The 13,691-nt window shown below is 35.6% G+C and overlaps 1 protein-coding gene across 1 annotated transcript; it reads right to left on the bottom strand.

Annotated features, from left to right (window-relative positions):
- Positions 1-4,023: 4,023 nt before the first annotated feature.
- Positions 4,024-4,944, bottom strand: LOC127081353 (uncharacterized). Its single transcript, XM_051021617.1, has one exon. It carries the CDS (start codon positions 4,942-4,944, stop codon positions 4,024-4,026), a length of 921 nt encoding a protein of 306 aa, XP_050877574.1.
- Between the last annotated feature and the right edge of the window lie 8,747 nt (positions 4,945-13,691).

The raw sequence follows: 13,691 nt of genomic DNA, 5'->3' as shown, positions 1-13,691 counted from the left end.
CATTATAGACACTTTCTTGATGTCAAATGCTTACTCACGAGTAAAACATGTTCATTTTGGAAGTGATAATTGCAATGTTATGCTTATGTTAGTTTTGAAACCCAAGCATGTTCATTGGAATTATGACATATAATGAATGAACTACTAATTGGGATGCCACATCAATACCAACACAAATGATAAAAAAATCATTTAGGAGTCAGTTTTAACACGATCCTACTACAATACACTTTCGAAGTAACCCTGCTTCAATTAGGTCTTTAAAGGATTGTAACGTGGCCTGGTTCACAGTTTAAGAAAAAAAGATCTATGGCTCGAAACCTATTCTTACCCACCCATTCTCCTTGTTGTTCTCCAGTCCTATGTTCATCTAGTTTGACATAAGCACTCATCTTCCAAAAGGGAATTTGAATGGTAGAGGTAACGGTTAACGATCCAACGAGGTTTTTCAGAGTGACAGTTGTAACATCCCAAAATTTTATCTGAGATATTTGTAATACTTAGATTATTTAAAGTTTTACGGATATATATTTTCTTTGAATATTTATAAAATAACTAGAGAAAGTGAACTTAATTAAAATTAAGAAGTCGTTCGAATATTCCTAGCGGAAAGATCACGTCTGCATTTCTAAACGGGTTTAAAAGTCTCAAGATTTATTGAAATAGAAATAGTGTACCATGACATTTTATTTATTACATGAAATATTAATATTTCAAAAATCCCTGTTTTCCCCCGTGCACGCTTCAAGAAACATATTCAATAATTTCTTTTTCCTTCTGTACTTAAAATCATAATTGTAAAGGGTTAATTTCCTTATCCATATTGAGTCATACTCCCCATAAGAAAATGTCATAAATTAATAACAAAACTTCACCAATTCAAAATACAATTATTAGTTTTGTTGTTTATGTCATGTGAAATGCAATGTGACCATAAAAACTACATGATACACAAATGACACAAATGATCCAGATAAATAAAACCCATTCCAATGGGAAAACTGCCATAAAGGCTCCTGCCACAAAGACCGAAAAACGTCAATATAAAACCCATTCCAATGGGAAAACTGCCGCAAAGGCCGAAAAGCGTCAATATAAAACCCATTTTAATGAGAAAACTACCATAAAGGCCTAAAAGCATCATTCTTGCCACAAAAGCTACTGCCACAAAGGCCGGAAAGCGTCAACTTGCCACAAAAGCATAACATAATGACACCTCTATACATATCCTATATGATGCATGTCCATATAATATAATAAAATCATTTCCGATAAATCACACATGTGACCACAAGGTATCATGGATTAATCTTCTTGACATATATTCTTTACAGAGCAAAAGGAATATATAACTTATTTCACAAAGATCAATACCGTGCCTAGCCATAGCAATATATATATATAATAAAATGATTATATTAGCTATCTTATATTTGCCATGAATATAAATAGATCTTAGATATTTTCTATATACTTATTTATTTTGTTTCTTTATAATGCTATCTGAAATTCTGGTATCAGATATGAGATGTCGAAGGTAATGTCACAACACTAATATCTTAACAACAAGTGAAATATGAACAAAATAAAAACCAGGAAACAATTGAAAAATGACACAAGCAATTGTTAACCCAGTTCGGCACAAACACACCTACGTCTGGGGGCTACCAAGCCAGGAAGGAAATCCACTAAACAGAATTAGTTCAAAGACTCTCAGCAAACAACTTCAAGTTACAGTCTTTCCACCTAATCTCTACCCGTGTGATTTCTATCTAAGAACTCTTAGACATGATACCCTACTCACTTCCCCTCAATCACAGTAGTGATACTAGAACAAATACCAAAAAGAAAGAAGACACACTTCAAGAACACACACTTGATCTTGCTTAAAAGCTTCAATCAAGTAAACAAATACACTCGTACTTCAAAGCTTAGAGTGGACAAATTACAACTCAAAAACTCAGTCCAATTCACACATCAACGAGATGGATGAATGGCTCACAATTCACAAACGCACACAAGACTAAAACCCTAATACTCACTCATTTCATCGTTCGTGTTTTCTATCTATAAAACAAGGTTTACATAGTCTTTAAATAGAAGCTTTCTAAATGGGCATGGGCAGCATGAAACCCTAATTCTATTTATTGTGTATTTCCTAAGAAATAGTAGCGAATCATTCCTTTTTAGGAAACAAAATATTCTGGCTTTAAATAGAATTACTCCTTGAATAATGCATGCAATCTCCACATAAGCACACAAAGACTTGCATGAAAAGCGCAACAACAAAATACATAACATTCAAACTGAATGTTTTGTATGTAGATGTCATAACATCGGGTATGACATCTTGAATAAATCCTGCACAACCATATCAAACAACCTGCAGAAAGCTGATATCACATGTCAAGACTACAAGCGTGACATCTTGTGATAACACTAAGTTTTACCAAAATTGATGCCAATTCATAGAACCAATAAACTCCCCCTTTGGAAAATTTTGGCGAAAACAAACAACAAATCACACGTTCACAAGAAATCAATCAAAACATCAGTTCAGCAGCAAAAAAAAACATACACACATCACTAGCAAAAATAACAACTTGTAAACATCAGGACACACAAGTGCTTGTACTCTCCCTCAAGTCCATGCAACTTCGCAGAACACAACAGCTCCCCCTTAAGCCAGTCCACAACAAGCAACAACCACACTGCTTCACACAAACAGAACACATAGAATTCTCCCCCTGTACCAAACAAATAAACACCAAAATTTTCCCCCTGTATCAGACAAGCAGAGCAACAATAATACTACAGAGCTAAGCTAAGATACTCAGCTACATCTACAACTACTTCTCCCCCTTTTTAGCCAAAAGAGACTAAATAAATGTCTATCTAGTCATTAACAGAAATACCAGAAGTTAAAGAGTTACATCACCAAGTACATACACAGCTGTAAGAATTCTGAGAAACAAACAAAAAACACACACAAAGAAATCCCCCAAAAAACCAAGAAAACCATCAAAACAAGAGGGACCAAAGCCAACATAGCTACTCAGTAGAGCTTGAGTTTGCAGCCTCTTCAACAACACTAGAAGCAGAATTTCCACTCGCATCATCATTGTTAGCAGACCTCTCACTAGAGGTGTGGGCTTCAGCTTCTTCTTCATGGATGACATTAGCATGTTGAACATTTTCACCCTCAACCTGCTCCAAGCTTTCAATCAAGGCTTCCAAAGATTGTTTTCTAGTTGTGGCTACCCTAATCCCTTCACCTAGATATTTGCATGTCTCCTTAAGCTCAGCAATTGCTCAAACTTTTGAGACTGGCCTCCTCATGGCAGATGTCATGACAATATCCTCGACATGACTGCCTTCAATGAGTTTGTAGTGCATAGACATAACTGGTTTTCTCCTACTAGGTAAATCATTTAAGGACAGAATACCAGGATGTTGATTCAAGATAATTCCACAGATCATAGAGGGAAAAGCAATTGGCAGCTTAACTGCATTAGTAGTTGAATGCTTGATGATTTGATCAAACATATATCTACCATAGTCAAATTTCACTTTTGTCCCAACAACAAAAATAAACCTTCCAAGAGTATTAGCAATGGTGGAGATATGGTTGGTAGGGACCCAGTTAGCAACTCCTATTTTATGCAGGATAACATACTTGATAGTCAACTTCCCAACAGGAAGATGTTTTTTAAAAGGCCAAACTTTCACCTGCTTAGCTGTAATCTCCCTACAAACCTGATTGTCTGTAACCTCTAATTCTCCTGCACCCTCATTATTTCTGCCTATAAAATTATTAATAACAGTAGGAGAGAATGTTATACACTTACCCCTCACATACACCTTGCAGAACTCCTTGTCGTTCTTATCAGAAATATCCTCAGGAATATTAATAATAAATTCCTTGACTAAACCTTTGTAGCATTGAGAGAACCCAACGACAGTCTTCAAAAGCCCAACAACTTGTATCAGGTCCATGACCTCCTTGACTTCAACATCATCTTTTCATAACTCCCTTTCCACAACTACCCTTCTCTGAATCACAAATTTCCACTTAGCAGCTCCATCATCAAGATGGAAGGAGATGTTATCCAAATGAACATCAGGTACTTTAACAGGAGACTTCCTAACAGTAGTTTTCTTCGCAGGCGAGATGTCAGGGACATCTTCCTCAACATCCTCTTCAGGCTCAGAATCATCTCTGACCTTCCTCTTCTTTATTTCAACCTTGCTCCATGGTTTGGAGGGACCAATGACAACAGTCTTCTTAGCTTCTCTAGATGACATAAGTTCAGCCACAAATTTTCCTTTGCGAGTCTTCATGCGTTTAGCCACACTTGGCTTTATGTGATGAATCAAGCTTTCCTCTTGATCATTAGAGCTACCATCCTCTAGATCAATCACAACATTTGCATCATCATGCTTCTCAGAGTGGGAAGCATTAGCCGTGTTAGAGGCCACAAATTTCCCTTTCTCAGACACAGTTTGCCCTAGAGAGCGCAACCCTTCAGCAGCCAAGGCCTTTTCAAAACTGGAGGAATCATCACCCTTACCACTAGGTTGTTCAACCTCAGGAGGGGGATACATTTGAGCAAGGGGAGTAGAAACCCCCTTCATAGAGTGGCCTTCATTAAGAATTCTAGTAACTATGTCTCTTATAACACGATCAGTATATTGTGTTTCTTCCTTATACTTAGTGACAGGAGTTGAACCAGACGGAATACTAGAGGGATTACCTTGATTGGAACATGCAGAAGCGGAGGCATCAATGGAGATGGGTTGGTCCAAATCAATGTTCGCGGCGGGAATAACAGAGAGAGGAGCAACATCCAGAATCTCATCATCAGGGACGCCCATGGGAGGAACACTAAATTTTGGAGTAGACTTAGTATTTTTAGAAGCAGATGTATCTTGATGTTGTGACATTTTGGAGTTTTTCTGGAAAAAGTAAGGTTGCCCTAGCAGAGGTTTGGGGTGAAGGAAAAGGAAGATGGAATAGTTGGAGTAGGTAATGAGGCTATGGGGGTAGCGTGTGAAGATGGAATAGATGGTATTTCCAATACAAGGTAATGATTTACCATAATAGGGGCACTTTATTTTAGGAAAATAGACTATAATTTGAGTACTTTCTCCACTTCATATTAATTGCTACAAATTTTCATAAATGCAAATCCCTAATCTCCCTCTCAGGAATTCAAATTGATTTGCATCCAAGGCCTTTGTAAAAATATCAGCTAACTACATCTCAGTAGCAACATGCTCTAAGGCTACAATCTTATCCTCCACAAGTTCTCTAATAAAATGGTGACGAATATCAATATGTTTAGCCCTGCTGTGCTGAATAGGGTTCTTTGAGATGTTTATAGCACTCAGGTTATCACAGTACAATGTCATGACATCTTGTGTGACATTGTATTCAGTCAGCATTTGTTTCATCCACACCAGTTGAGAACAACTACTTCTAGCTGCTAGGTATTCAGCTTCAGCAGTAGACAGAGAAACACAACTTTGCTTCTTACTAAACCATGATATTAGATTATTCCCCAAGAAGAAACATCCTCCTGATGTGCTTTTCCTATCATCAACACTTCCAGCCCAATCAACATCACAATAGCCAGACAACACAAAATCAGATCCATGAGTGTATAGCATCCCATAGTCACAAGTGCCATTGACATATTTCAGGATCCTTTTCACTTGGTTTATATGGCTCACCTTTGTTTCAACTTGATATCTAGCACATACACCTACAACAAAAGCAATGTCAGGTCTGCTTGCTGTAAGATATAGCAGACTCCCTATCATGCTTTTGTAGAGACTTTGATCCATATTGACACCATTTTCATCTTTAGACAACTTCAGATGAGTAGGAGCATGTGTCCTCTTATGGCTTGCATTCTCCATGCCAAACTTCTTAACTATATTCTTGGCATATTTACTTTGAGATAGAAAGATAGAATCTTCCATCTGCTTGACTTGCAGGCCCAGAAAATAAGTTAGTTCTCCAACAAGACTCATCTCAAATTCAGACTGCATTTGTTCAACAAAATGTTGAACCATCTTACTTGACATCCCACCAAACACAATATCATCCACATAGATCTGAGCAATCATGAGCTTTCCTCCTTCATCTTTGACAAATAAAGTCTTATCAATGCCTCTCTTTCTGTATCCATTGTCAATGAGAAACACTATGAGTCTCTCATACCAAGCTCTAGGAGCTTGTTTCAACCCATAAAGAGCTTTCCTCAAATTATACACATGCTTTGGAAGATTTGGATCTGTGAATCCCTTTGGTTGTTCAACATATACTTCCTCATTCAAGTAGCCATTTAATAAGGCACTTTTCACATCCATTTGGAACAGTTTAAACTTCAGAATACATGTCACTCCTAGCAATAATCTAATGGACTCCATGCGAGCTACAGGTGCAAATGTTTCATCAAAGTCAACTCCTTCAACTTGAGTGTATCCTTGAGCTACTAACCTTGCTTTATTCCTAGTAACCACACCTTTTTCATCAAATTTATTCTTGTATACCCACTGTGTTCCAATAACATTTATTCCTTCAGGTCTTGGAACCAAATATCATACTTCATTTCTCTTGAATTAGCCTAACTCTTCCTGCATGGCATTGATCCATAATTCACCAGTTAAAGCTTCTTTAACATTCTTAGGCTCAATCTTTGACACAAAACAGGCATGTGAGATCACTTCCCTTGATCTAGTGGTGACTTCTTTATTTAGATCTCCTATAATGAGATCTTTAGGATGATCCTTCTGAATTCTGATAGAGGGTCCCTTGTTTAATGGGAGAAGAGAACTCATGTCCAATCCCTTCAGATGAACAAAAATCAACAAATTTACTGTTTTCAAATTCTTTCCCATGATCACTTCTGATTCTGATAACATGACTCTCTCTTTCTCTTTTAAGTCTTTGGCAAAGGTCTTTGAACACATCAAACACATCGGATTTTTCCCTTGTAAAATTCACCCAGGTATATCTAGAGAAGTCATCCACCACAGCATAAGCATACCTTTTTCCACCAAGACTTTCCACTTGCATAGGCCCCGTCAAGTCCATGTGGAGAAGTTCCAGCACTTTAGATGTGGTGTCATGTTTGATCTTCTGATGTGACATCTTTGTCTGCTTTCCAATCTGACATTCACCACATACTCTTCCTTCTTCAATCTTTAATTTTGTGATTCCTCTGACAACTTTAACAAATATGATCCTTTTCATCCCTTTAAGATGCAGATGACCCAGTTTTTGATGCCATAGTTTCACTTCTTCTTCTTTAGCTAGAGCACATATTGATAAATAGCTAGTTTCTTGAGGAATCCATATGTAGAAGTTGTCCTTAGATCTGACTCCTCTCATGATCACTTCATTTTTTGCGTTAGTAACCAAGCATTAAGTTTTTGTGAAGTTCACATTGAGACCTTGATCACATAGTTGACTGATGTTGATTAGGTTTGCAGTCAATCCTTTAACAACCAACACATTATCAAGGTTAGGAACTATAGAGCAGTTTAGCTTTCCAATCCCCTTGATTTCACCCTTTGCTCCATCACCAAAAGTTACATAGCCGGTGACATGAGATTGGAGGTCAACCAACAGATTTTTGCTTCCAGTCATGTGTCTGGAGCATCCACTGTTAAAGTACCAATCTTCTTTGGCTGAGACTCTGAAGGAAGTGTGAGCTATCAAGTTAGTAGAACCAACCCTAGGAACCCAACGTTTTTTGTTAGAAGAGATATGTTGTTTGGATCTAGATTGATGAGTAGGACTGGGATAACCATACAACCTAAAGCAGAATGGTTTTATGTGACCAAATTTCCCATAATAATGACATCTCCATCTTTGGTATTTTCATTTTGAATGCTTATGTTGTCTTCCCTTGTGAAGTTGAGACACCTGATGTGACATCTTTGGTTTGCTATCAGAGGGACTACAATCAGGAGAAGATTCATTGAACCCAAGGCCAGTCATGTCTCCTGCCATCTTTCCAGCCTGGAGGATTTTGTCTAAGGTGTCAGATCCAGTATTTAGCATTCTGACAGACTTAGTCATCTCATCCAGTTTGGAATTCAGGAACAAGGCTTCAATCTTCAAATTAGAAATGGTTTCTAAGTGTTCTGTCTTCTCAGCCTCTAATTGGGCTATCAGTTCTTCTGATTCTCCACTTGTTGACACACTTCTTCACTTCTGAGACACAACTTCTTGTAAGAAGTAGCTAATTCATCATCACTGAAATCTTCATCAGGATCACATCTCCCAGTCAAGGCAATCACAAGATTGGCAGAGTCATCATCAAACCAAGTAGCAGCAAGACTCTTCTTCTGTTTCTTGAGATAGGTCCCACATTCAGCTTTAATGTTACCATACCCTTCACATTCATGGCACTAAATTCCTTTGCCATGTTTGGATTTTTCTTCAGATCTTGTTCTTCTTCCAGTATCATTGGACCTACTGATGTGAAAGGAGTTGTTCTTGACATTAGACTTTGACCTCACATACATCCTCTTCAGGATTTTGTTGAATTGTCTTCCAAGTAACACTAAGTCATTTGACATACCTTCATCAGTATCTTGACTACTTTCTTCCTTTTTATCTTTAGTGTTGGACACAAAGGCTATGCTTTTGACTTTCTTTTCAGATCCATTACTCATTCTCAACTAGAATGTTTGGAGGGATCCAATTAGCTCATCCATTCTCATCTTGTAGATATATTGAGATTCTTCTATGGTTGTCACTTTCATGGAAAATCTTTTGAGAAGTGACCTGAGAATTTTCCTCACAAGCTTTTCATTTGACATCTTCTTACCCAGGGCACCTGAGGAATTAGCAATATCAAGAATATTCATATGGAAATCATGAATACTCTTATCTTCTTTCATCCTCAAATTTTCAAACTTGGTAGTAAGCTGCTACAATCTAGACATCTTCACTCTAGAGGTACCTTTATGAGTGGGTTTGAGAATATCCCAAGCATCTTTAGCCACCTCACAATTGTTCACTAGTCCGAAGATGTTCTTATCAATCCCATTGAATATAGCATTCAATGCTTTAGAGTTTCCAAGAGCTAGTTCATCCTCCTCCTCGGTCCATTCTTCCTCAGGCTTCTTATCAGTTGTAACTTGTCCATCCTTAGTAATGAAAGGATGTTCACAGCCTGTTAGAACAACTTTCGAAGTCTTATTGTCCAAAGATTTCAAGAAGGCTATTATCCGAGGTTTCCAGTAATCATAGTGAGATCCATCCAGAATTGGTGGTCTGTTTACAGATCCTCCGTCTCTGTCCATAGTACCAGAAAGTAACGTCCCAAGATCTCACCCAGAACCAGAGCAGGATGCCTGCTCTGATACCAATTAAAATTCTGGTATCAGATATGAGATGTCGAACGTAATGTCACTACACTAATATCTAAACAACAAGTGAAATATGAATAAAATAAAAACCAGGAAACAATTGAAAAACGACACAAGCAATTGTTAACCCAGTTCGGTGCAAACACATCTACGTCTGGGGGCTACCAAGCCAGGAAGGAAATCCACTAAACAAAATTAGTTCAAAGACTCTTAGCAAACAACTTCAAGTTACAGTCTTTTCACCTAATCTCTACCCGTGTGATTTCTATCTAAGAACTCTTAGACATGAGACCCTACTCACTCCCCCTCAATCACAGCAGTGATACTAGAACAAATGCCAAAAAGAAAGAAGACACACTTCAAGGACACACACTTGATCTTGCTTAAAAGCTTCAATCAAGTAAACAAATACACTCGTACTTCAAAGATTAGAGTGGAAAAATTACAACTCAAAAACTCAGTCCAATTCACACATCAACAAGATGGATGAATGGCTCACAATTCACAAACGCATACAAGACTAAAACCCTAATACTCACTCACTTCACCGTTCGTGTTTTCTATCTATAAAATAGGGTTTACATAGTCTTTAAATATAAGCTTTCTAAATGGGCTTGGGTAGCACGAAACCCTAATTCTATTTATTACGTATTCCCTAAGAAATAGCAACGAATCATTCCTTTTTGGGAAACATAATATTTTGGCTTTAAATAGAATTACTCCTTGAATAATGCACGCAATCTCCACATAAGCATACAAAGACTTGCATGAAAAGCGCAACAACAAAATACATAACATTCAGACTGAATGTTCTGTATGCACATGTCGTAACATCGGGTTTGACATCTTGAATAAATCTTGCACAACCATATCAAACAACCTGTAGAAAGCTGATATCACATGTCAAGACTATAAGCGTGACATCTTGTGATAACACTAAGTTTTACCAAAATTGATGCCAATTCATAAAACCAACACTATCTATTTTCTTTTTATTTACAAAAATGATACTTTGACTCAGTTAGATAATATTATATAATATTTTCCTAGTATGTCAACCACCGGCAAAAACAAAAAATAGAGAAAGTGCACACATTAAGGTAAAAAGAGTACTTGCATAGTGAAAGTTTCAAAAGACACATAGTAGCAATTTAGTGACTAAATAATAAAAGTAATAATAGTAGTATCGTAATACTAACAAATTAATTTAGATCATAAAATTCACTATATTATTTGGTAAGGAGATTTGATATTTGCGTTATTATTATATTATGCTAAAATTTATAATACTCTTACTATTAAACAGATTCATACAAATAAAGTATAATAATATACTAATAAAATAAAGTTAAATATAATGATTAATTTAAAATATAATTAACAATAAAATATATAAATGTGAATCAAATCAGAACTCACAACACCGTCCTTATGTAGTATGAGTGTATGGAGAAAAAACTCTTACCTTGTGCGTTTTCTAATTTTAAACGATCAAGTGCTTAATACTCCATTTTATTAAGAATTTCCGCAACATAGAAATGCGCAAGATAGGTGGCAGTAAAAAGAGAGTAATGATTTTATTTGTGTAATTTTTCTTTTCTTTTTGCATGTGATATATGAGATGAGTTTGTGAGTATTTATAGGAATTGAAGTTGGGAAAGAAGAGAAACATGAATGACTCCTACTAAAAGAAGCACTAGAGAAAACTAATTAATTAATTATATGTTTTATGACAGTGGAATGTGTATAATACCATTTCATTAAATTAATTCAATATTACTTTATTTTAACTATTCAATTCCCAGTGATTATAACACACCTATCTAAGAATTGATCATTCTCACTCATACGATGTTTCACGTTACTTTTCTATATACAAGTTATGTATCCTTTTGTTTTTCCCACTCATAATTGTCCATTCATAATTCATATAATAATAGCATATGCACTACTTAATTCCTTCAAACTTAAATTAGGAAATGATAAGACACATATTCTTTTATTTTAGACCTATTGAATATATTAATTCAAACTTAATTTATGAAATCCTACTAACAACAACACACATATTCTCAAATTTTAGATTATTTATTTTCCCTTAAACTTGTGAATAATTCGATTATTTATTTATCATTTCACACCAAATTGATTAATTTAAATAAATGAATAAAACATGGTTTTTACTTATTCAATAAAAATAGAGATATGAAATTCTCACTAAATTAACTATTCTAAGTGATTAAAATATGTAATTCTCACTAATTAATTAAACTAAATTATGTACTTTTACTTAAATAAAATAAAGGGTGTTTCAATTTACTAAATTGACCATTTATAAAATAATTCTAATAATTCTAATTTCAAGTAGAAATAAATCATTTTGAGAAAAAGATACATATTTTTAAATCAATTTATCATAATATAATAACTCATCAAATAATGTATTATGTTAGGAAAAAATATTGTATCACCACCACTTTGAATAAAATAATAAAATACATACAATGGATAACTTTGAATTTAAATAAAAGTCAATTATTGTAGAATTCATATTTTTCATCTCATGAATAAATAAACACAACGTATACTAATTTAATAAACTTAATGGTTTAAAAATTTATTTAAATTTCTTACGCATAAAATAACCCATCTAATAAATAACAATTCATAAAAAGTTATTGAGACAAATATTTATAATTTAAATACCTTAAAATTTTTGGGTGTTACAACAGTCACCCATATTCTGTTTGGTTTGTGGCCACACAAATTTGTTCTTGCTGAGGATTTTTCTTCTGATTTCGATTTTTGATTTCCCTAATTTTTGCTGAAATGATTCCAATTTGCAATCCATTGGGATGTCTAACTTTTGCCTAAGTCACTCGTTTTCGAGTTTTCGACTTAACATGCTTTCTTTCTTTTTCTTTTTTCGATTTTAGATTCCTCGTTTCTTTTTTTTATTGAACAAATCGTGTGACATCTGTTTGTTTAACTTGAAGGAGTTGTGACTACCTCGTTCCTCTGTTGGTGAGGGACAACCTAGGAATTTGTGGTTTTTGACCTCTTGTAATAAGATATGGTTGATCCTCAGATAAGACACTCCCTTTTTAAAGTTTGAACGCATGGTCAAACAAATTGATGACTACCCAGCCCCGGGTTAAAGATTGAGGGTTTTATGTTCAGAAAGAAACTGTTACTCCTTGGCTCGAAGGGATTGACTATGGATTATCTTCCTTATACCTCCGGTGTTTGGGGAATTGAAACAATGCCTTACATCGCCAACAATGTTCTATACAAAAGCATACATGTAATGATTTTGTATTTTTGAATTTCATCATTCTCCTTTGATTGTACTTAAACAAAAGTTTGATATCGATGAATAAAATATGAGTGAACACGAGTGGATTGATTCAAAAACATGCATATTCATTTCAATGTCATTATTATTAAAAAACAAACAAGTTTTTACAAGTGAATGTTACAAATGACAAACAAAAAAATTACAAATGCAAAATGATTGAACATACTAGTGATTGCTGATGTGATCAACTTTATTTCCATCCACAAAATGGCGTTAGTGCTTGCAGAAATTGATGTGACAGTCTTCAAGGAGATCCTTCTCATAGATGCAACCTCTTTAGATCTATCTTGGCTTCCATTTGCACTGCTCATGGCATTCTAGACGTGCCTGCCTGTTGAGGCATGAGATTGTACAATATGCTCATGCCGCTTGGTGTGAACGCAATAACTTTCGAGTCGATTAAGTATTGTACCTTATGCTTGAAGACATTACAATTCTTAATTGTGTGCCCCGACGTCCCTGAGTGGTACTCACAACTGACGTTCATATTATACCATAGAGGAAGAGGTGTTGAAGGAGACTTAGCTGAACTAATGATATATTGAGTAAAATAGGGAGAAGTTGATTGTATGACATAGAAACATGATCAAACTATCTCTTTGGTCTCCTCGGCCTACTCTGACCTTGTTGAACATAGTTTTGCTGATGATTTGGATACTGATTCTGATTTTACGTCTGGTTCCTCTGATTTGGTCGGGGATAGGAAATGGCTTCTGATAGGGAGGCCTTAAAAGTTCTGACTGTGGATGAAATCCCTGAGGCAACTCCTGATATGAGGTGGAACCATATAGATGCACAGGAGTGACCACTTATTGTACGACAACTGGTGCAAGATTGCCTTCCTTCTTCATCAGTGTTTGAAAGATTTCCATGATCAGGCTCATCTAAGTCTTCAATTGGTTTACCTCCAACCTCAATGACTCTTGACCTCTATGAAGTTCTT

Source organism: Lathyrus oleraceus, chromosome 5 (assembly GCF_024323335.1).
Source record: "Lathyrus oleraceus cultivar Zhongwan6 chromosome 5, CAAS_Psat_ZW6_1.0, whole genome shotgun sequence".
NCBI lineage: Eukaryota > Viridiplantae > Streptophyta > Magnoliopsida > Fabales > Fabaceae > Lathyrus > Lathyrus oleraceus.
The sequence above is the reverse complement of the archived record's forward strand: the minus strand, read 5'-3'. Positions and strand labels throughout refer to the sequence as shown.

What these genes read in the sequence shown, in the direction of transcription:
- LOC127081353 (XM_051021617.1), bottom strand. Translation starts at nt 4,944, where the DNA reads ATGTCACAACATCAAGATACATCTGCTTCTAAAAATACTAAGTCTACT.